Consider the following 25252-nt stretch of genomic DNA (forward strand, 5'->3'; position numbering starts at 1 on the left):
GTTGAAGAATAACCTATAGTCATAGAGATGCAAGTAGAAATTCATAATATATACTTGGTCTTTTTTAAAAGATTTATTTATTTGGAAGGCAGAATTACAGAAAGGCAGAGGTAGAGAGATATAGATAGACAGATAGATAGATAGATAGATAGATAGATAGATAGTCTTCCATCTGCTGGTTCACTCCCCAAATGGCCACACCAGCCGGAGCTGAGCCAATCCAAAGCCAGCAGCCAGGAGCATCCTCCTGGTGTCCCACATGGGTGCAGGGGCCCAAGGACTTGGGCCATCTTCCACTGCTTTCCCAGGCCATAGCAGAGAGCTGGGTCACAAGTGGAGCATCCAGGACCCAAACTGGTGCCCATATGGGATGCCGGCACTGCAGGTGGCTGGTTTACTCGATATGCCACAGCGCTGGCCCTTATATTTAGTCTTAAGATACAATCTCCTAGAACTATCAACTAGTCTAAAAAAATCTTGAAAATGAAGACCAGCTACTTCAGTAGCATTGAGAAATTCTGGCACCTCCAAACAGGAGCCAGTGCCATTTGGAGAAATGGCCGACTCCAGGTGTGGGTCAGCAAGTTTACAAGATAAGCATGGAACATCTTGACACCTCAGAAAGCAAGAAAGCCTTTAAAGGGCTTCTAGGCCATGCCAAAGGACCCAGGAGTCAATTGAATAGGCTCTGCTAGCTAAAGGTAGGACAATTTATGCATCCATGAGGGTTATAACAACAGTAATTAAAGCATATCAAATATATCTGAGTCATTGAGTTCATCTGGAAGATTAAAGCACCAACAAACAATCAACTCAGTGGTACCTTGCATGGATGCAAGTATCCAAACTTGTTATTTTATAAACCAGGAACTAAAGGCAAAGTCTGAGTATTTATCCTGTTTTTTCTATACAAATGGCTTTCTGAGTTACACAAATAGTTGATGAGAGAGAGACAGTTCTTTATAGAAATATTTGAGCAAATACATAAAAAATAAATGGTAGACTAGAATATCTACCATTTGCAACCCCTAGTAAATACATAAATCAGGCAATGATCTTCAGTGTCAGCTAACATCACAAGAAAGAGAAAACCACGTATTATTAACCTCCTGGTGGAATTTCTGTTGATCCTAAATCTGATGAAGCCTCCAGCTCTTACCACCACTTAAGAGGAAATAGTGCAGAGAAACATGTTATCAACGCCACAGGCATGCAAAATCAGCAAAATACTGATTATGGGAAACTCAACGAGAGTCATGTTGTTTTTATGAGGAAGAAAGAAGACAGAGTTGGCCGGTGATGTAGCAGGTGAAGCAACGTCTTAGGACACCTGTACCCTATCAGAGTGCCAGTTCAAGTCCCAGCGACTCTCTTCTGATCCAGCTTCCTGCTGATGTAGTCTGGGATGGATGCGTTGCTTGATGGCCTAGTAATTGGGTTCCTGACATCCACATGAGAGACCTGGATGGAGTTTATGGCCCCTGGCTTTGGCCTGGCCCAACCCTGGTTGCTGTTGGCATTTGGGAAGTAAACCAGTGATGAAAGATTTCCATCTTTCTGTGTTTCTTTCTGTCACCCTGCCCTTCAAGTAGATGAAAATAAACAGATAAACATAAAAATGCTCTAAATAATGGTGACCTAGAGGTGGAATGTTCACATGGGGTTGGCGACAAGGGAAGCTTAGGTCAAAGGATACTTAAGGAGACAACCCCAACCACAATGTGTGGTCAATTTTTGAATCCAAGCTCAAACCAACCAACCAACCAACAATACACAAACACTTCACAGACAGCTGGGAAAAGTAGACATTGAATATTTGATAAGAAAATCATTAATTTTGTCCAATATGATAAGACTGCAGTTATGCTAAAAAGATTTTATATTTTAAAAATACATCCTGTAGTATTTACAACAAGACTAATACAATGTCTTAGACTTGCTTCAAAATAATTTAATAGTGTGGAAAGTGGGTCAGGATCTAGATGAGCCAAATTGATGATGTATTGATAATTGTCAAAATTGGACAGCAGGTACACAGTGACTTGTTATGCTATAATTTTTACATATTTTTCTATAATTTTACTATAATTTAATACTTTCAATATTTATAATTTTTCTATAATTTTTACTTTTGGTAATGTTAGACTCTTCCTTTAAAAAGTGCCTCACTTGGCATCTCAATACCAGATTTCAGGACATACTACAGGGCAGTTGTAATCAAAACAGCATGGTACTGGTACAGAAACAGATGGATAGACCAATGGAACAGAATAGAAACACCAGAAATCAACCCAAACATCTACAGCCAACTTATATTTGATCAAGGATCTAAAACTAATTCCTGGAGCAAGGACAGTCTATTCAATAAATGGTGCTGGGAAAACTGGATTTCCACGTGCAGAAGCATGAAGCAAGACCCCTACCTTACACCTTACACAAAAATCCACTCAACATGGATTAAAGATCTAAATCTATGACCTGACACCATCAAGTTATTAGAGAACATTGGAGAAACCCTGCAAGATATTGGGACCGGCAAAGACTTCCTGGAAAAGACCCTGGAGGCACAGGCAGTCAAAGCCAAAATCAACTATTGGGATTGCATCAAATTGAGAAGTTTCTGTACTGCAAAAGAAACAGTCAGGAGAGTGAAGAGACAACCGACAGAATGGGAAAAAATATTTGCAAACTATGCAACAGATAAAGGGTTAATAACCAGAATCTACAAAGAGATCAAGAAACTCCACAAAAACAAAACAAACAACCCACTTAAGAGATGGGCCAAGGACCTCAATAGACATTTTTCAAAAGAGGAAATCCAAATGGCCAACAGGCACATGAAAAAATGTTCAAGATCACTAGCAATCAGGGAAATGCAAATCAAAACCACAATGAGGTTTCACCTCACCCCGGTGAGAATGGCTCACATACAGAAATCTACCAACAACAGATGCTGGCGAGGATGTGGGGAAAAAGGGACACTAACCCACTGTTGGTGGGAATGCAAACTGGTCAAGCCACTATGGAAGTCAGTCTGGAGATTCCTCAGAAACCTGAAGATAACCCAGCCATCCCACTCCTTGGAATTTACCCAAAGGAATTTAAATTGGGAAACAAAAAAACGGTCTGCACCCTAATGTTTATTGCAGCTCAATTCACAATAGCTAAGACCTGGAACCAACCTAAATGCCCATCAACAGTAGACTGGATAAAGAAATTATGGGATATGTACTCTTTAGAATACTATACCGCAGTAAAAAAAACAATGAAATCCAGTCATTTGCAACAAGATGGAGGAATCTGGAACACATCATGCTGAGTGAAATAAGCCAGTCCCAAAGGGACAAATATCATATGTTCTCCCTGATCGGTGACAACTGACTGAACACCAAAAAGGAAACCTGTTGAAGTGAAATGGACACTATGAGAAACGGTGACTTGATCAGCATAGCCCTGACTGTTAATGAACAACTTAATACATTATCCCTCTTCGTATTTTTTTTGTCTGTTCTACTTAATACTACTGGTTTAATTCTGTAATTAATACACAGTTATTCTTAAGTGTTGAAATTTAACTGAAATGTGATCCCTGTTAAACATAAGAGTGGGGATAAGAGAGGGTAGAGATGTACAATTTGGGACATGCTCAAGCTGACTTGCCCCAAATGGTAGAGTTAGAAACATACCAGGGGATTCCAATTCAATCCCATCAAGGTGGCATGTACCAATGCCATCTCACTAGTCCCAGTGATCAATTTCTGTTCACAATTGATCATAATGAAAGGACTAAGAGTCAAAGGGATCACATAAACAAGTCTAGTGCCTGCTAATACTAACCGATAGAATAAATAAAGGGGAGAGCGATCCAACATGGGAAGCGAGATACACAGCAGACTCATAGAATGGCAGATGTCCTAAACAGCACTCTGGCCTCAGAATCAGCCCTAAAGGCATTCAGATCTGGCTGAAAAGCCCATGAGAATATTTCAGGCATGGAAAGCCAAGACACTCTGGCAAAAAAAAAAAAAAAAAAAAACAAACAAAAAAAAAACACCTAAATGAAAGATCTCTGTGAGTGAGATGTGAGATCCCAGTGGAAAGAACAGGTCTTCAAAGAAGGAGGTACCTTTCTCTGAAGGGAGGAGAGAACCTCCACTTTGACTATGACCTTGTCTAAATAAGATAAGAGTCAGAGAACTCAAAAGGCTTCCATAGCCTTGGAAACTCATGACTGGAGCATAGGGAGATTACTGATGCCATAAACAGGAGTGTCAGTTTGTAAAGTCAACAACAGGAGTCACTGTGCACTTACTCCTCATGTAGGATCTCTGTCCTTAATGTGCTGTACATTGAGATTTAATGCTATAATGAGTACTCAAACAGTATTTTTCACTTTGTGTTTCTATGTGGGTGCAAATTGTTGAAATCTTTACTTAATGTATACTAAACTGATCTTCTGTATATAAAGAAAACTGAAAATGAATCTTGATAAGAATGGAAGGGGAGAGGGAGCGGGAAAGGGGAGGTTTGCGGGTGGGAGGGAAGTCATTGCGGGGGGCGGGGGGGAAGCCAATGTAATCCATAAGCTGTACTTTGGAAATCTATATTCATTAAATAAAAGTTAAAAAAAAAAAGTGCCTCACTTATTTTTTAAATAATGTCCCTAAAGAGGACATTTTAGAAGTGACAAATCCGTATTCTATCCAATATTGGAAGGTAAGAATTACAATAAATCGAAAGCAAAGCTACGTTATTAAATTATAGTTGTCCCAGCCTCTGAGACATGTGTTCAAGACATTTTCAGAAAATCAAGGCATGAAGATTTATTTCTGGGAGTAACTTAATGATGAGATAGAGAGTGGAAAAATGAGTAAGTTTCTCATCTTAGACCACGTGTTCTGAGGTTATTTAGTGCTCTGTCTTCCTGGATATCGCCTGCATCATTCTTAGGAGTACCAGTAGGGTTCAGTAGCACCTCACTTTGAGAAATGATGTCATATCACCAAATTTTTTAATTATACATTATTATGGCAGTTACTTTTTTCAAAAAATTATTTCCTGTTTTAAAAAGGACTGGAAGGGGGGAAGTTTAGTTGAAAAACCAAGAATAGGACTCAAAGAGTCACATTTTGTTGTATGGGACACTCTTCCATCACTAACCCCATCTCCCCTACATCCCTCCATCACCCTGTTTGCTGAGTGTCAGCCCCCTGCTTGCCTGCATCCACTCTTTCCCAATGTGTGGTCTGTGGCATCCTGAACCCTCTCCCTGAAGTGCCACCGCCCCCATCCCCTGCCCTGGGCCTCTCATTCATCTTGAGTTTCAGCTTAATGCAACACTGCCATAGAGACTTTACCTCCTAGGCTCAGACTAGTTGCTTCCCCAGCTACCCATCTTCACATCATTTCTCCTTTGAAGCATGGTTTTAAAAAATGATTTGTTAATTTGACAGAGCCACCACCAACCCCACCTGTTCTATAAGCTCCAGGGAAGCATGGCCGCATGGCCCATTTTGTCCTCATCAGAGAGCTGTGCCCAGTACACTGGCACATGGGTGGATGCCATTTTTGTCCATAAATCACATCAGGGGCAGTATATTGAAATGAATCAGTGGAGACTCTGCAAGTCAGATTGATTGGGTTTATGTGTTGGTGCTGCCTTTTTTGGAAGAGCTTTTTTTTTTTTTAAATTACTCATTTGAAATGGGGAGAGAGAGACAGGGTTTACTCCTCAGATGCCTACAACAGTTGGGGCTGGGCCAGGCTGAAACCCAGAGCCCAGAACTCAATCTACATCTCTTATACATGTGGCAGAGACCCAAGGACTTGAGCTGTCACCTGCTGCCAGCCAGGGTATGCATTAACAGGAAGCTGGAATTGGAAGCAGAGCCAGGACTCAAACCCAGGCACTCGCATTATGTGATACGGGCATCCCAGTGGAGTCTTAACTGCTGCACAAAACACCTGCCCTTTGGCTCCACCTTTTACTGGCTCTGTATCCATGGACAAGTTATTTCAATTGTCTGTGTTTCAGTTTCCTTTTCTATAAAATATGGTTAATGGTAGGACCTAGTCCTTAAGATTGTGAGAACATTAAATGAGCCAATATTTGTGAGGTACAATACCAAGTACCGCATGTACTAAGTGTTTGCTATTAATACTACTGTATTACTATTATATATAGTGTATTGTTATGTATAATACACAGAAAATGTAGTCCTTTTCTCTCATTAGCCCACAGTGTAATGAATACCCACAATACCAGTAAGTGCATTGTGAATGTTAGTTATATATAAGATGTGAATATAAAACCATGCCTGTTGCCAGTAAGATAGGGTAATGTGAACATTGCTATAGACAAATTCATATTTACTTATTATACCAGTACTTATTGAACTGCTACTATGTGATAATCCAGTATCAGACATTGGTGATTCAAGCACAATTAGATATAAAGTATTCTTTTAAGGGTATAACAAGTCAACATTATGACAAGTAACCCTAAGTAAATTAGAGGCCTCCCACAGCTCCAGGGAGGCCCAAGATAGGGAATATTTTTGTTGTGAGCATGGAAGGGTAGGAATGGATCAGGTCAAACTTCTGAGATGATGTGATAACAGGTGAGGTGTCGAGGGATGAATAGGAGTTTCTCAAGTGCATAGTTTTCAGTGACTCAGAGTCATGCAATAGAATGGAGCATGTGAGGACATGATGAGTCATTGGAGTGACTAGAGGGTGAAGTTCAAGGACAGAGATGTATCAGATCATGAGAACTTTGTGAGTAATGCAAAGGATTAGGCAGGCACGGTGCTACTTTGCGGGTGTCAGTGAAGAGTTCTCAGCAGAAGAAAGTTATTAGGGAAAATTGGAGTAAAGTTGAATAAAAAAAGTTTGTAAGTATGGGGAGCGTGTAAGCAGAAGTTGAACTTTCTGGAGGTCACTTAGATAGCTGGTGCAATTGTTCTGGGGAGGAACGGTCCCTTTATCCAGGACCTGCCACTGGGCAGCTCCCAGTCCAGACTCCTTCCTTCTTCTCCCAGCTGAAATTTGGCAGCTTGGTTACCTTCAACACGTATCAGTATGGTATCCGTGGCGAGTCCTAGCCCGTCCTGCCAACTACCTATGAAATACCAGAGTGCTCTCCTCTGGAGGAAGAACCAGCCAAGTTGCTTTTGCTACTCCTCCAAGAGCAGGGTGGAGAGGATGGAGGCTCCGAAAGAAGCATCTGTTGTGCCATAAATAGATGTGTAGAATAACAGGCAACTGTGGGTGTGCACACAACCTGTAGATGGAGCGATCACAAGTGTGCACTCAGCTAATGTTACAGTCCTCATCCTGCTGCTGGAAGTCAGAAGAGCCTGGGCTGTAGGACGAGACAGGTCTGGGTTTAGGACGGGACTCTACTGTTTGCTAGCTATGTAACTCTGGGCAAATCATTCAACCACTCTGAGACTCAGTTTCCAGCTCTGCAAAAATTGGCAACAATTCTTCCTTTCTCCTAAGTTTGTTTCTCCGATGAACTGGGATTATATCTATCAAGGGTTTGGCACACATGGTGCCTAGAACATAGAATATAGTAACATATATTTGATGAGAACCTAGTGTTATTACGCCAGACAGCAATGAACATATTTGTCTTGTAGAATCTCTGGAACTAGGCAACCAGGGCAGGAGGATCCCTGGCTCACCCCTGGTATTCTAGGGACATTCGCAGAAATGCATGTCTGTGTTCCAGAAGAAGAACAAACAATAAAGAGCGGTGTGGGGTTCAAATTAGATGCGAGGTAGAACTTTCAAAGAGTGACGACTGGTAAGTCCTGAGTAGTGCAGTCATTTTTTTCCTCCCTAAGTATTTATATGAGGAGATACAGAATCTTATCATTTGAATTGGGTTAGCATGATCCTGTTGTTGGTCTCATTATCATATTTTCCATTGTCTCCATAATTACTTGAATCTTTCACAATTCACTGGACGTTTAGAAATGGGTGCAGACTGCCAAGTTTCCTGGTGTCCCCTGATGCTGGTGGATAATGATTATCCCCATTGCACTCAGAGATGTCCTAGACACGGACAGATGAAGGGATTTACCCAAAGTGACCCAGTGCTGTTAGTGAGGTGAGATTTGAACTGCCCCAGGAGGAGGAGCAGCTATTTTTCTGATCGGGGGAAGAATGCCTAGGAATCCCATTAGTTCCTGCTTTGGAGTGTTTCGATTTGCAAATCTTGGAATCGCTTCTCCTAGACTCCTGCTTTTTAAATGAGAGAAGGATACCAACCTGGTGAGGAAGTTCCCTCTGAGTGTGGTTGGCAAAATGACTTCATCTGGGAGGCCAGTTCCCACCCATCAGTCATGGGTCTCTTGAGAAGGATTCTGAGGTTAGGTCCTAAAGAGTTCTGTGATGGATTAGTGATGTCTTCCACTGGCCGAGTACAGAGGAAAGCAGCATTTGTGCCATGTGTGTATAGTCACCAGCCGGCATGTTGATAGGTCTCAGGTTATGCAGTGGGCCGGCTCGCACCTGATAAAATGAGAGAATTATCCTGAATGAGTGAGACACGAGATGGTTATATTTTCATCAAGAAATAGGGAGATGGAAGTTGAAGTTGCATTGGAGAAGCCAGACCTAAAATCGAAGTCACTGATAAGGCAGAAAGGGGACAAAAGGTAAAGATGAAAGACCATAAAATGAGTCAGACTTGAGCTCCTTTGGGAGGGAGCCCTGTCCGTTTACCTCTGGACTCCGTCTCTAGCACTGAGACTGACCAAGATCCTGGACATCCGGGAATGATTACTGAACTGAATTCTAGCAGGTGATGATTCCAGCAGCTGCAGCCGTCACAGCTGCCGTTGAGTGGGTGCTTGGTATGAACCAGAAACAGTACAGAGTATTACCGGTGATGTTGCACTTAATCATCACAAAACCCGCAGGAAATGTGTACTCATGTCTCCATTTTTCAGATGGGAAAACTGAGGCAGGGGTTAGTTACCAGGCCAAGATCACCCAGCTAACAAGGGCTGAGCATCCTACCCGAATTGTGTCTGACTCCAGGGGCCACGCTCTTAACTCAACTGATGATAGGTATTCCTTAGTAAACTGTATTCTACAGCCTCACTCCTTCCACCCTCGCAGCTAGTCCATTTAAACACAGGGTATTATTTTTTATAGCAGCTTCACGTTACTGATAAAGAGACTGAGGCATAGACGAGTCTCTCCTCTGGAATCACACAGCTAGGAAATGGCAGAGCTGGAATCTGAACCAAGAAGCCTGACTTCCAGCCCTGAGCTTAATCCTGGAGACTCCCCACTGAGAAGTCCCAACATTGTGTGCTTCTAAGTGTGTGCTCATTGGCATCTGAGAGTTTTCACACAGCCCCACCCTGGGATAGGCCTAATGTCCCAAAGATTCCCACTCCCAGGCAAAAACAGAAACTACTTTTTCACAAACTTCCTTTGTTCCCTGCAGAATCACCTTAGACAAGTCCCTTCAACTTCCTCATCCATTTTTTTTAAAAAAAGATTTATTTTATTTATTTGAAAGGCAGAGTGACATAGAGAGACAGAACGGGAGGGAGAGACAAAGCCATTTTCCACCCACTGGTTCACTCCCCAAATGGACACACCAGCCAGAAGCCAAGAGTTTGGAATGTAGTCCAAATTATAATCCAAATCCCCCACGTGCCTGGCAGGGGTTCAAGTACCTGAACCATCTTCTACTACTTTCCTGGGCACAGTAGCAGGGGGCTGGACCAGAAGTGGAGCACTCTGGGACTCAAACCTGAACTTCCATGGGATGTCAGCGGTGGGCAGCTAAAACCTGCTGTGCCACAGTGTTGGCCCGACTTGGCTCTTCTTTTAAAGAAGCAGCTTACTTGGCTGCTGTGGGATTCAAAAGGAGAATTGTTGTAACAAATGGAAACTTTGTCAAGATTCTTGCAATTAGGCTTGGAGATGCTGATTGATCCTGTCAGGCAAGATCCCACCTACTGCAAGTGACTCAGTACATACCCTAAACATCAGGTAATAACTAAGGATAGTTTAAAATATCCCAGGTCTCAACTGCATTTAAGCGATATCAGCTTCAGAGTGGGAAACAGGTCCTGAGTGAGGGAATTTTTTTTTTTTTTTTTTTTTTTTTTTTAGCAAGGGCTCCGGGTTGAGGGAGGTGGGGAGGAAGGGAAGGTTATGGCGCGCCTAGATGCCTCCAAGAATCCCAGCCCTGACCCTACCTCTCCAACAGAGAAGCCAACAAATGCATCTCTAGTTGTTGGCCAGAAGGGGTCAGTGCAGAGCGGCGCGCTCAGGGACTCCACAAACCCTGAACACAGAGGAACCCAAACGCACGCATGCTCTTCCAGACCAGCGCTAAGAATCGCCAGGTTTCTTCATCTTCCTCCTCGCCCCCCCCCCCCCTTGCTCTTGCTCTTACTTGGCATCTATTTTCCTCTTCTCTTCCAAAGGATTGCAAAAGTTACCACTGGTGCCCCGGCAGGAAGCATGGGTTTTATTCACTGCTGTGGCTAGAACCAGGTTCCAGGGGCTTGGGCGCCTCTGAGACTCAGCGAGACCTCCTTCCCAGAGTTTACAGCCTGGCGGGTGGGAGGAAGGAACAACTCGGCTGAGATCCAAAGGCTCAAGGGAAAGATGAGCTGAGGGGGTCCTGGAAAGATCTCCTTGTCTTCAGGAGACCCCTAAGGAAAACGAAGAAAAAATTCTGCGCCGATCCTCTGTGGCTGGGGCTTATCCAGAACCTGGACCTCCGCTCGCTGGGCCCAGGTTCCAGCCAGGAGCGGGTGGAAGATGGGGAGGAACGACGGGAAAGTAACTGTCTCCCCACCATTGCCAAGGCTTCCCCTAAACGCTTTCTTTTCCATAACGTGCTTCTTTCGCCAGACCCACCCCCGCCCCCCAACCATGCTTAAGAAAGTAGCAGCCGCCGAATTCCCCAGGAACGCCCCCTCCCCCGAGGGTGGGAGGGGCACCGTCCCCTTAGGAGGGAGTTGTCAGCAGGGACTCTGGACAGGCTCACTGCGAGGCACAAAAGAGACAGCCTTGACCGCGCCGCAGGCACAGATGTAGCGCCGCGCCCCTCTGCGGGCGGGGTCCCCACTCGGCAGATGGCGAGGAGCCGAGTCGCCGAGGGATTGTCCATCAAATGGCACTTTCTGGGTGGCGGGGACCTCGCGGCCCAGGCGCAGAGAGCGCAGGGCTCTCCCTCCCCCTTTGCTGGCCTGGGCGGTGCCTCCTAGAAGCGTGGGGTGGGGTTGGGCCGGCTGGAGCGGGTAGGTTTAAGTTTTTTTACTTTCCCCTTCTTGGGTGGAGGATCCGCTCCAGGACTTGGGGAGGGGCTGGGAAGGGAGGTGGCTGGCGCCGAGCGCACGCCAGGATGGGGGTTAGAGGGGGAGGCCCGCGGTGATGGAGGAGGAGGGAGGGCTGAGAAGCGAAACCTGCTGCCTGGTTCGGGTCGCTGTGCCGGGATTGCTGCTCCGTGGGGTCAGCGCTGCAACTCTGTGGCCGCGGGGCCCTGGTGACAGGCGCACGCCCCGCCCTTTCTCCTCCCAAGACCTACGGGCTTTTGTTATGCAGATGGCGGCAGGAGGCTGAGCCAGAAGAGGAGGGGGTTGGCGGAGAGGAGGAGAGGGGGGAGGAAAGTGCAGCTCGCGCGACCAGCCTCCTGGTCCAACGTCACATTGTGCGAGAGACAAAACCCGGGCGCGCCGGAGCTCACACGCGCACGCACACACAGTCGACCCGGCCGCCTCTGCTCTCCCGGTGCTGCCTAGAGCCAGGCTTCCTGTCCCTTCCTGGGGCGCGCGGAGGCTCGCCAGCCCGGAGCAGCAGCCCGGCGCCAAGGCGGAGGGCGAGAAAAGCCGGCAGACGAACCTTTCTTCCCCACCGCCTGCCCAGGCTGGGCGTCCCATCCCCCGCCCTGAACTCCCAGCTCTCCCACCCCACCCCTCTGGGTTTCAGGCGCACACCAAGCCGGGAGCCGGGCGTGCCCGCGTGGGGAATCCACGTTTCAGCACTTCGGACAGCGCCTGGGTGCCCCGGCCTGCTTGGGGTTGGTTATGGCGAGCGTTCAGCAAGGCGAAAAGCAGCTTTTTGAGAAGTTCTGGCGAGGAACCTTCAAAGCGGTGGCCACCCCGCGTCCCGAGAGCATCATTGTCGCCAGTATCACGGCCCGCAAGCCACTGCCAAGGTAATGACCTCCTTCTTAACATGGGGGGGGGACCCTGAAGGTCCCCCTTTCTTTCTGGTCTCTGGCCTGAGCCCTGGGGGCCCTGAGGGTGGAGGCAGGCAGCTGGGCCAGGATGCCTGTCTTTTCATCACTATTGGGTATCCCCGCTGGAACACGGGAACTCATTGCTTGCGTGAGACGGAAGCTGGCGCGTCTCTGAGGGGAGCAACACTCAGTGGACCCATAGTCCCTATGCAAGGCGTTTGGCGTCTTACCGTGAGCAGTGCAGGTGGGGGTAGGACTTGACTGAGAAACTTTTCTTGCTATCACCGAGCTCAGCGGACCCCAGGGCAAAGGAGCGGCAGACCTGAGGTGGTGGTGGGGTGTTGTAAAGATGTGAAAAACAAGGACTGAATCCGTTCAGGCAGTGTTCAGACATAGCAGCACATTTCCATCCTTAGCTCAGAAACTAGCGAGCTCCGAATGTTTCGTCAAAAAGCCCATATGCTGTTCCCTCAAATACACCCCAAACAGCACCCTCCTCCACGCCTCTCTGGCTGCTGCTGAATTCTCTCCTCTCCAGCTTCCAAAACCAGGACTCTGAGCTCCAGAGTCAAGGAGGAGCCTTCCAAGATCGTGAAGATGATCCTGGGAGAGTTTTATTTGGTTTCTCAAAAAGAATCTATTTGCACTGAGCTTAGGGGTGAGAACGAATCCTTGGGTGGTGGCAAAAAAGGTGTGATGGAGGGGGAAACAGGCAGAAATGGAAGCAAGGCAGAAAGGGAGGAGGAGATGCAGAGTAGAAGAGAGAGAAGTTTGGGGGAGACAGAGGCATTCCAAGCCAGAAAAAAACTCAATGCTTTTCCTACATCATTCAATTTAGAGGAGTTTGGGGGTGGAAGGAAGAAGGCTGTGCCCTGTGTCAGGGAAAAATCAAGGCAGGACGAGAACTTGTCTTTTGCTGGTGTTGGTTGGACAAGCAGTTCAATGGAAGATAAAGAAGCGGTCCAGGATGGGAGAGGGGGCTGCTTGGAAAATGTATTATTCCTGGCAGGCTGCACTGGGGAGTATATTGCACACGTGTCTGGGGAAGTGCTTTGGACAGAATGCCTGTTCTGGGCACAACTAAATCTGAACTTTCTAGTAGGTGTAGGCTGGGAGACTGATGTGGAATTATGTCTGAAGGATCAAACCCACACTGGAGAACTTTTCCCAGGGCAATGGGGATGCTCACAGAGGTCTTTGGGAAAAATGGGTGTCCCATTTCAGGAAGGGGTGGGCAAGAAACACAGAGTATGGCAGGCTGCAGGCAGCAGCCAGTATTTATGGGTGGGAGGAAGGGGGCCCCCACTGAAACAGGCTTGGGGGGGCAGTAGCACCACATGACATTAAAAGCAAGCGGATGCTTCTCTGCATGGAGGGAGGTTCTCTGTAGAGAGTTTTGACGTCAGCGGTTTTCTCCTCCTGGGTTCCTGCCATCCGTTCCACCTTTGGAGTGCACCGACTATTGGCAAATCAGGGGCTGCGATGGCCAAAGAAAATGCCCTTGGCGAAGGGACTAGGGGAAATTTCATTGGAAACTGGAAGCGTGGCATTTGATTCAGAGTCGTCCATCTATTTCAAGGTTCAGGGAGAGACGAGCAGACTCCCGGTGGTGTGCGAATTCAGAGAAGCGTGCCTCATGTCCACCCTCTCCCTTTGTTCATCTACTGCTGTCATTCCCTTTCCTTGGTGGTAGTCTCAACCCTGTGTATTGTCCACAAGATCTCCCAGCCCTTGTCCTTTGTGCTAATTCTGATTGAGTCTATGACTTTTCCAATAGCCACCTGCCTCTGCCCCTCCCCTGGTATCTTCACTTGGTGTCTTTTCAAGTCCTAGATCCCCTTGGAAACCATCCCTGAAATAAAAGTCTGAGCCCGTAAGTCCCCAATTTATATCATGCTGGAAGGATGCTGTTGGACACTTCTGTAACAGGCGTGGCCTCTCTGTAGAACACATTCCAGTTTTATAGCTGTTACTCCTGCCTCGGAGTAGAGAGTGAACAGGAAACATTTTCATCCAGGTCCTCCAAAAGAAAGAAAGCGGGGGTGGGTGGGAAGACTGTGTTTGAGTTGTCTTTTAACAAACTAGCTATGAAACCTGAATCATCTCCATTGTCGCCTCAGTCAGCCACATCCAGAGATGGCCAATTTCCACTTCCTTTGCAATGTTCTATACTTATTTCGGGATGAAAAGCACCGTGTTTCCACAGCAGAGTTCTTAGGAGGAATAAAGGACACAGGCACTGACACAGTGTCAGCAGAGCCCCCGTGGCTTCCTCTAGAGGCAATCTGGGGAGCTGGTCTCTTCTGAAATGTTGTTGAGTGAGTCAAGCCCAGCCCGAGGAGCTGTCTGCAGGAAGATGGGGGAGGGGAGGCGGTCCACCAGCCAGTTCTGTTGGTTACACACTTAATATTTGTCTGCAGGTGAGAGCTATCCCCCCCACCCCGTACTGAACTTCCTCAGGATATTTTAAGTCTACCTCTAAAGGTAATTCAGTACCGGGATAGAAGCCTACATTAAATTTGTTGATTTCATATCAGTATGTATACATCATACAACTGTACTACAAGCAAAATCTGTCACCCTGAAGTCCCACTCCCTCATCTTCTCCCTCACCCCACCACGATGCCTCCTTGACAAGGCAGTAGCTTGATTATAAGATGGCAAGCACGGGTCTGACTCAGCTGTCAGAGTAGTATAGCAGAGTGGGAGACAGTATATTGTGGTGGTTAGGAGATCAGACTGGAGCATGAGACACCTGCATTCCTGTTCTGGTTCTGTCATTTGCTAGCTGAGTCTCCTGAACAGGTGGCTCTACCTAGCTGAGCCTCTTTGTGAGCTTGAAAATGGAAGTAATAACAGTAGCTACCTCAGACGCCGAGCTATGAAAATTGAATCAGGTAAAACACCCCCCCCCCATCCCAAACTTCATTCTACAATAAAGCTTGGAATGTCCAAAAAGAAATTAACACTTCTTCAGTATTGTATTTCCCTTCTTACCCATTTCTCCCTCAAATTATAGAAACTATCAAAATTGTGAAATTTCAACCCCTGACAGCTACATTGGAGTTACCCACTTTGCATGGGGCAAGGTGGTCCCACAGCTCCCATCCCTGAGGGAAATGTTACCTGCTTTCTGTCCTCACTATCTCAGCTGGAGGAAGGGCTGGTAAAGAATTATCTGGATTTAGAATTGATTGGAACAAGGTCTTCACAGAGCATTCTTCTCATTTATGTAGAGAAGACCAGGTCCTGCTAGTCTAAAGAAAGCTCAAACTCCTTGAACAATCAAAATTTTAGTCCATTGGTTTCATCAAAACTATAGCAATGCTGCAATTTATAGTTCATATCAGGATGTCTTTAATAATGAAAATGGACTATTATTAGTAACTATTCCAGGATGGAAGTTCTAACAGGGAATATCCCAGGCATGCCAGTATGCATGGTCGCTGTCATCAAATCTCACACTCCACTAGTTGGAAGGGAACCAACACCATTCCCCACGACGCCTGAGGTGTAGAGACGCCCCCTTTTTATGCCCACCGAGAGTGATTCATCATTGTGCCTGGCATGAACCTAACTCCCTTTGTTAATTGCTTGGTCTAGAAAAGTTTGTATCTCAGAAGTTTTGGCTCAGAGAAAAACCCAGTTAGTCTGAGGCCAGCTCAAACTTCAAGGATCTGATTGATTAACAATAATAGCTGGGGACTTAATGAACATGCAAGAATCATTTGAAATTAACCTGTCAGTTGTTTGTGCCGGGTATGTGAGTGTTGGTAAAGGGCTAGAACTGCAGCCCCTTAAATAAACATTGTCCTTTATGATTCTTTTGGCAAGCAATTAATTTTCTTCGAAAAACCTTTCCATGCAGAATCACCCAGAAGCAGACATCAGCCCAGTCCCTGTCCTAAGGATCATAAATTCCAAACTATTGGAGATTTTACTGCATAAGGGGAAAGATGGCCAAATTGTAAGGCAGAAAAAAAAAAGGCTTTTGAACCGTTTTAATTCAAGACTCCCCATGGTGCCACAAGATCAGATAGCACATTTGTGCTGACTCTGTCCCTGGGAGCAGGATGAAGGGCTGTTGCGAGGTGACTTTTGACGACCTGCAGTTGAGAGCCAGTGGACTGAGGGTCACAGAGGATGCTTGTCCTGACAATGAAAGAACATTTTCCTCTGGGAAGGGAATGTTACTGTTAAGTCACACCTTTCTCCTTTAGAGAGGTGAAATCTGTTGAATGGGGTACAGAGGTCAACACAAGGGTCACGTCTGACATTCTGCTGTGTTCATTTGGCAAGCAGGTTACCTTAGAGGGCCAGGAGGTGATAGATGCTCAGGGAACATCGGATGCACTGAGTGAGGGGACGTGGTCCAAACCCAGCAGCCGGTGAGCTTGCTCCCAGCCCCACCTGCAGTTGTGACATTGGGGATTCCAGGCAGTGCAGCCTGAAAGACACACACACACACACACACACACACGACTCTCCCTCTCAAAGGAGGATCTCAAGATGTAGACGTCTGTCTCCGTAGATGGACATGCTGGCATGTAGGGGCAGGAGTTTGCATTATATGTCCCCTGGAGGTGCCTGCCAAGCCTGAGTCTCTGCCAGCACCACCCTACTCCAGGCCACTAGGAGGAGGAGGCACCCCTAAGGCCTAACTCCTGTTTTTTTTTTTTTTAAGATTTATTTATTTATTTGAAAGTCAGAGTTACACAGACAAGGAAAGGCAGAGAGAGAGAGAGATGTCTTCCATCTGATGGTTCACTCCCCAATTGGCCGCAATGGCCGGAACTGCGCCGATCAGAAGCCAGGAGCTTCTTCCCGGTCTCCCACGTGGGTGCAGGGACCCAAGGACTTGGGCCATCTTCTACTGCTTTCCCAGGCCATAGCAGAGAGCTGGATGGGAAGTGGAGCAGCCTGGACTAGAACTGGCACCTATATGGGATGCTGGTGCTTCAGGCCAGGGCGTTAACCTGCTGCACCACAGCACCGGCCCCTGAAAGATATCCTTTCTTCTGGAGTGGCTGGATCTGCCTTTCTGAGAAATAGGAAAATTTGCAGGGGCTGAGCAAAACCAGAGCGCTTTCAAGGCTTGTTACTAAGATTTTCTCAGCGACATGAGAGGGTCTGTCTGAGCCATAGGTAGCCGAATGGTGAGTGTGTGCCCTGAAGCTGGATCTACTTGGGCTCAAATCTTGCTTTGCCCCTTGCAAGCCATGGGACCTACTAGCTGCTGCACCTCCATGTGCCTCAGCCTCCTCTGTCCGTGAAATACAGGGGCTGTCACAAGGAGTGAGATAACTCACGCAAGGAGTGTGACCCAGTGCCCAGTGTACGTCCTCATGGCTGTGAAGTGAGCCACCCGTGGGGATGCAGAGAGGAGGGGACATTGAGCCCTTCACCTCCCAGGCTGCAGGTGTCCAGAGCTGACGCACAAAGTCCCAGACCTTGCCTCCTGACCACTCCACTGCCCTGCGTTCGGTTTTGAATATGCCTTGGTGTTCCCTAAACAGTCCTCAGAGGTCTACGGAGCTATTTTAAGACCCTGACAGATTCTGGAGGCCAAACAAATGCTTCCTTTTGCTGTTTGCAAACGTTGACTGGCTACATGACTCTTGGCAAGCAACTTGACCTTCTGCATCTTGGTTTTCTCATCCATAAAATGGGGCTAATAATAGCAGCCACCCCGCCAAGAGCTGTTGCGAGGGCTGAATGAACTAATTGATGCAGAGTGCTGTGTGGCACACAGTAAGGGCTCCATCAATGTTAGCTCTTACTGTTAATCATAAATTATGGCTTTTATTATCACTCCACGCCAGGCCCATCAGGGAGAAAACAATGAATGAGATGCAGCCTCTCCGTTTGAGGGCCTCAGTATTTACTGGCAAACATAGGCACAAATTCAAGCTGGTATGACGTAAATGAGACGGTCTTTAATACTAGAATGCAGGTCGGGAAACAGATGGAACAGTGGAGAGATCCTTGTGGAGGCATGGCGTGCCTCGCTTACAGTCAACACAGTTATCCCTAGTTATCTGATCTGTGAAATGGATGTGATTCTTTTATTGAATCCATTTTACCTATATACATGCAAGGAATCATCAGAAAGAATAAATCCTTTGCTCTTTGTAGGCTCCCAAAGATATTTTCTCAGTAGGAAAAAGCATTTTATACTTGTATTTATTTACTTTTTAAATTTATTTGAAAGTCAGAGAAAGAGAGACAGAAACAGAGAGGGTTTCCATCTACTGATTCACTCCCCAAATGCATACAAGAGCTGGAGCTGGGCCAAGCCAAAGCCAGGAGCCCAGAACTCAATCTGAGTCTCCCACAGGGGTAGCCAGGACCCAAGTACTTGAGTCACCACCTGCTGCCTCCCAGAGTATGCAATAGCAGGGAGCCAGATAGGAAGCAGAGCAAGACTTGAACCCAGGCACTCCAATACGGAATAGGAATGTCCCAAACATCGCCTTAACTACCACTCCAAAGGGTTGCCCCAGAGAGAAAGCACTTGATTCTCTCCAGAGGGGCCACGTCCTTCCGGAGAACAGTGTGTGCTGACACAGGGGAGCCGTGGAGTCCCCATCCCTTCTGTCACTGGCTCGAGGATACAGATTGCGGTGTGGGCCATTAGGTTTCCTGTCCTTCATGCTCCAGCTGCAGCTAATATGAATTCCAGTCTGCATTCTTTGAGCAGCCACCAATGATGGGGCATTCTAGTGAACCCGCTAGCGTTGAAGACAAAATGAACCACAGGCACGAATGCCCAAAGTGGAGGAAGCTACATGTAGCTAAAAGGAGACGAACAAACAAAAAAAACGAAGCTGCGTTTCTCTGCATTTATTCACTCATTGAACAACTCTGTTAAGTTGCTGCCCAACACAGCGGAGGACAGCCAAGGGGAAGTCCCCTCTCTTGCGGTGGGGAGGCAATGCTGGGAGGACCACGTGAATAAATATTTGGTGCTTCAAGAACAGAAGGTTCTGTTGGATACAGTGGTCAGGGACCTGGATGAGGGAGGGAGCAGGCTGGGAGGGGGTCACCAGGGGAAAAGGTCTGAGGCAGGGGGGACAGCAAGTGCCAGGGCCTTAAGGAGGAACCAAGCCTGGTGCATGGGAGGAGCAGCAAGGAGGCCAGTGTTGCAGAGTGAGGGAGAGGGACAGGGAGGATGGCGGGAGAGCCTTCCAAGACGAGGCCAGGAAACAGATGAGCCAAGCTGGGTGTCATCAGCCAGTTAAGGGCTTCTCTGGCTCCCAGCTCCTAGACCAGCGACAGAGGTGGTCCCAGGGCAGCCCCCGTCCTCCCAGGCAGGGTCCTGCTTCTCTTAAGGCTCCTCTCTCCTGGTGCTGATGCAGCCAGGGATGACTTTGAACAGCTTAGCTGTGTCAAAAGCTTAGCTGGGCCCCACCATGTGTTATGGGCAAGCATGAAATTTACAATCTGTCTGACTGTGATAAATCAGATTAGGAAACAGAAAAAGATACTTTTTAGACGTCCAAATAGCAGTGGTGAGTTTTGTCCCCACGGTTACAGGGAGGGTGTAGTCTCTCTGTCTCATACCCATGCGTGCAAATGTGGGCTGTGGCTTGCACCTGTGGCAGCCCCCCTTCACAGCACACCCTGGAAGCTACAGTCTGCTCTCGCTTGTGCTCTCTCCCCACTCTCTCTTCCTCCCCCTACCTCCATTTGAAATTTTGCTGAGGGAGCTTCCATATGCCACAGCCTGTGTGCGGAACTCCGTGAAATAAAACATTGAATTAAGATGTCATAGAGACAAAGCCAAACCGAATACAGGAACAATGCCGAACCCTAAAACAGTCATTAAGGAATTCATCTCTACGTGTGTCTGTTCAAAACAAATAGGAAGATCCACTGGACACAACCGCGGCTCATCCAAAGAGCCGCCTCGCTGCGGGATTCCCAGGGCTTGGATCCCACCTACAGCAGAAACATGGGTCAGTGTCCTTTGGCTTCATTAAAACTTATGCTCAGGCGGGTGAGCTAGAATTTCACAAGACAGTTACCACTCCTGTGGGATGCGGAGTGCCATCTGGGCCCAAAGCGTGTGTGTTTATTGTGTGTGCGAGCACGGATTCGCGGTGGGGATGTGTGTGCCCAGCTCCTTACAGTGCCATGTGCCCAGCTCAGTTCTGCCCTCCTGTGATAACTCCAGGATGGAGACATCTTCAAGACCCCATCTGACAGGTGAGAAAGCCGGGGCTTGGAGAGGAGGAGTGATGTGCTTGAGGACTGGTGACTGCTAAGAGTCAGAGCTCTGGACTCTACACTGACAGCGAGCTGTGCACAGTGACAGTAACACCAGGAAGGTGAGCCATGCTTTGTCCAAGGTCACGTAGGTTGGAAGGGACAAAACCAGGAACTGAACTCAGCTCTGCCCTGCTGGAAGTGGGCTCTCTCTCTACTTCTTATCACCAAGCTTTGGGTCTTAAGGCGATGGGTGCTTTCTCTTTTGTTTTGTTCATCATTTCTTATGTCCATTCAGCTTAGGTGATTGCCGTTGGTATATCCCAATTTATACCACTCAGCCGTAAAACCATGCCAGGCCCTCTTGTCCATCCACAGAACACCAGAAGAACTTCAAAAAGCAAGTCAGGCCATGTAAAGCTTCCCTCCCCATCTGAAGCCTTGCACCGCTTCCCTATAGTTTTTAGCACAGGGAACAAACTCCCCTAAGTCTCTTCCCAGTCCAGTCCCTGCCAGCCTTCCCAAGATCATTTCTGCTCCAGCTGCGTCCCATTCCTTTTAGTCACTTGGATTTCCCACGTTCCTTCTGCGGCAGGGCCTTTGCACATGCTGCAAGGGAAGTTCTCGCTCTCCTGGTGCCTGGGTTATGCCTACTCCCGTCCAGAGGTCAGCCATGCTGAAGACTTGCTTCCCCAGGGCTGCAGATCAGGCCACACCCACCCACCCACCCCACTTACGGACATTCTTCTCACTCTCCTCCGTGTGCTTAAGTTAGGCTGTGCCTTTCCTGCCAGAGGAAGCCTTGTGAGGACGGGGCTCTCTCTGGGCTCCTTCTTGTATCTCTTTCCCCTGACACACATCAGGGGACCAAACAAATGTTGGTTGAATGCACACGTTGTAGCAGGCTCTGTGTAATACTTCCCGTGCCTAATCTTCTGAACCCGGTGGAATTGCTAATATTAAAAAACAGCAGTGTTGTTTCTTTTTGGAGTCACGGGAGAACCATCTGAACCACCGAGGGTGGGGGACTGTGTCTGCCTCATTTCTCATGGTATCCGAGTACCTAGTGCAGTGGCCCATGGCTGGTGATCGTTAATATTTGTTGAATGAATAATTAATGAGGACAATAAAGCCATAAGGACATTCTACAGACGAGTAAACTCAGAGACATGGAGAGGTGCAGCGTCAGGAGGGGAGAGCCATAGGGACCTCAGAGATCTCTCCGTTTCTTCATTGTACACGTGGGAGACTGAGAGAGATGTTTTGTAATGTGCTATATATGTGTGCATTGGAACAACAGTGCCTATTCTTTTATGAATAAATACATTCTCAGCATTGCTTACTGAGAGGAAATGAGTTTAAAAAACTTCAGTGTGCACTGATCTAGCTTAGCTCCTCTTTTTACTGATGGGGATACCAAAATCCTCAAAGGAGGAGAGATTTACCCAAGGTCTGTGACCCCCGAGTCTGCCGAGGTGAGCTGTGGGTTTAGTGAAGTGGTGTTTGCCTGATATTGTGGCTCCTGATGGCATCTGTCTGCTGTGACCCAGTGAGCAGACCCATGCTCTCTCTTGTCCCCTTGGTGAGCTACAGCCCCCTGCCCCATCAGGGCCTCCTGTGGCACGTGCTGCCCACTGACTGGTCTGGGAATCTCAATGAGCTGTCCGTCTGTACCCAGCCTGTGTCTGGCAGAGCAGGTGAGCAGCTCTTGCTGTCCCTGGGATCAGGTTTCAGAGTTTCCAGTGGATAAGGGGCTATTGTTCCCTCAGCCTTCCTGCCCCAGCCTCCCTTCCACAGCCAGGTGGCAGGTGGTTCTGCAGCTCAGCTCACTGCCGGAGGAGGCAGGTGTCTGAGCTGTGGCACAGAACAGGTGCAAAGCCGCACTTGCCCTGTGGACAGTTGTCTGCAGCAAGGATAGGAGAGGCCACCATTGACCCAGCACCTGTCAGTGGCCAGCTCCTTATAAACCAGCTCAATGTGTCATTGTGTCACCAGTCATAATGGGAGGGCAGTCAGAGGGGATCTTCAGAGAACTTCATTCTATAGATGGGGTGGGAGGGTGGGCAAGGGCACAGAAAGAGCATGGGCACTCCATGGTGTACCAGAAAGCTAATGCTAGAGCCATAGTGGAAACATGGGCCACTGGACACCCAGTCCTGAGACACTGCCCTGCTCAGAGAGCCTAGAGGAAGAAGATAGAAAACTGGACTTATTCTCACTTTACATGTGGGGTAAATGAGACTCAGGGATGTGAAGTTTTTTGCCTCAATTCAGACCATGAAATAATAGCCTCTGGCTGTTATTATTGCTGTTACACAACTTCAATTGATCTCATCAGTCCTCACAGCAAGATCAGTTTTAGGTCTGTTTCCAGATTAAGAAATTTACAGGTTGGGGCCGGCGCCATGGCTCACTTGGTTAATCCTCCGCTTGCCGTGTCGGCATCCCATATGGGTGCCAGGTTCTAGTCCCGGTTGCTCCTCTTCCAGTCCAGCTCTCTGCTGTGGCCCGGGAAGGCAGTGGAGGATGGCCCAAGTGCTTGGGCCCTGCACCCACATGGGAGACCAGGAGGAAGCTCCTGGCTTCGGATTGGTGCAGCGCCAGCCGTGGCGGCCATTTGGGGGGGTGAACCAACAAAAGGAAGACCTTTCTCTCTGTCTCTCTCACTGTCTTAACTCTGTCTGTCAAATAAATAAATAAAAATAAAAAACTTACAGATTAAGGTTAAGGTCTTATGACAAGGGGTCTGGAATAAGAGGCAGATATTTGGCATAGCAGGTAAGACACTGCTTAGGATGCCCACATTCCATATTGGAGGATCTTAGTTCCAGTCCCAGCTCCACTTGTAATTATCAGCTCCTGTCTTTGTCCTGGACCACCCTTGGCCATTGTCAAAATTCTGGAGTGAACCAGCCAATGGCAGATTCCTCTCTCTCTCTCTCTCTCTCTCTCAAAATAAATAAACACAAAAACTATATTTTTAACAGGAGACCTGGAATAAACTCCCAATCTCTTGACTTTGCATTTGGTAATCCACATTCCACTGGGTGACAACGTCTGATCTCAAGAGCTTGTGCACTGAGCCTGGATCCTCCAGGCAAGGGAGGGAAAGGCATGAGCAAGCCTGGCCATGACCCAGGCTGCACTGCCTGAGACACCCCACTAAGCCCCCTCCTTCCCATGCCCCGTACCATGGCAGGTGCCAATGTTATTCCCTCTCTGGCTGCCCCAGTGCGTGCTGAACCTTCCTTCCTGAGTGGGGGTCTCTTAGACATCCCTTTTAGTGGCCTTGGGGGATGGAGGCCCCTGCCAAACTGAAGGGGGGACCCAGAGCTCAGGAGTCCTAGGCAGTAAACATCAAGCCTCCTACTCATCACAGCAGGGGCCAGATTGAGGGAGAACAGGCCCCATACAGCAGTGGGAGGGCTGTGGTCAGGAAATCGTTCTTCCTGGAGGAGGGGTGGTCCTGGTTACGTACAACTCCAAAGAGGAAGTGCAGGGTGGCTTCTAGGAGGCGTAGGAGTGACCTAAAGAGTGTTTATCCCTGCCCTCCCTAAGACTTCCTTTTGTAGAAGGAAACTAGCCCAGAGTGGTTCAGACACTTGCCTAACATCTCAAGCAATCAATGCCACTGGCCATCAGTGTGCAGGAGAACACTTGTGGGTTTTAGGAAAGAGAAAAAGAACTAAAATGATGGCTGCCTGGTGGCCAGACCCATCCACACCCCCAGAACACTGGCTGTTCTGCCACGATCAATACCATTCATGTCCTTTTAACAAATCAACTCTCAAACAGTCCTCACCAAGTACACCTAGTTGCTCTGGTTTTCCGGGGAACTTGGGCTAATGCTGCCACCGTTGGAACTCCCACCGTGTGGCTTATGGAAGATAACATTCAAACAACCCTAGTGGGGTGAGCATTTGACTTAACAGTTAAGGTGCCCACGTCCCAGCTAAGAGTGCCTGGGTTTGATACCCACCCGCAGCTCCCGACTCCAGCTTCCTGGTCATGCAGATCCTGGGACGCAGCAGTGATGGTTCAAGTCACTGGGTTCCTGCCACCCATGATGGAGACCTGCCTGGCTCGTGGCTTTGGCCTCAGCCCAGCCAAATGCCAGGATGTTACAGGCATTTGAAACACCAGATGGGAGCTCACTCTGTCTCTCTGTCTACCTCTCAACAACAACAACAAAACTCCTTGGTGTTTACCACTCCCACTCTACTTCTAAAGAACCTGTGGCCTCCACTCCCCGGGGAATTCCGTGCTCTGCATCCCCATCGTGCTGGTCCTCCAGCCTCAGGGAAGCCTCCACTCCCTTCACCACACAGATAGGAGCTGATACCGGTGCAAGCACAGAGTGTTGTACGTGACAGTACCTCGGGCTCTCTGGTTCATGTGCTTCCGTGTGAATTCTATCCCACCACCTGCTGGCTGTGTGACCTTGGGCAAGCCACTTCCCTTCCCTGAGCCTCAGTGCCCTCATCTGTAGTAGGGCACAAGTCCCTAACCTGGTGTGACTGCTGATTCCTGGTGTGACTTGACTATTTCTATTGGTTTCCTTGGCCACTTAGGCTTACATGCAAAAGAGAGGTGGTTTAGTGGTAGTGGAGGGGGGGGAGGGCTGTAAAACCCACAGGGATTGTAGGTCTGATCAAGAGCCTAAACCTCAGACTCCATGGAGTCTACTATCTGTTGTGCAAATGGCGAAAGTAAGGTTCAGAGGAGGAAGGGCATTTGCTCAAAGCCACAGTCGCTGGGAATGTGGATTTCCTGGCTCCCCAGCCCCACGTCTGCTTCTGTGACTGCATGAATTCCAATTTT

The 25252-nt window shown here is 47.9% G+C and overlaps 1 protein-coding gene across 1 annotated transcript in view; it reads left to right on the forward strand.

The window, feature by feature from the left end:
• Positions 1–11824: 11824 nt before the first annotated feature.
• Positions 11825–25252, forward strand: part of SRRM4 (serine/arginine repetitive matrix 4) — a 167239-nt gene continuing 153811 nt past the window's right edge. Inside the window, exon 1 of the mRNA XM_008272320.5 lies at positions 11825–12199. Within this exon, the coding sequence (XP_008270542.3) occupies positions 12069–12199 (131 nt within the window). The 5' untranslated portion in view covers positions 11825–12068. The remainder of the gene's footprint in view (positions 12200–25252) is intronic.

Source organism: Oryctolagus cuniculus, chromosome 21 (assembly GCF_051225735.1).
Source record: "Oryctolagus cuniculus isolate XC-2025 breed Fujian yellow rabbit chromosome 21, ASM5122573v1, whole genome shotgun sequence".
Taxonomy (NCBI): domain Eukaryota; kingdom Metazoa; phylum Chordata; class Mammalia; order Lagomorpha; family Leporidae; genus Oryctolagus; species Oryctolagus cuniculus.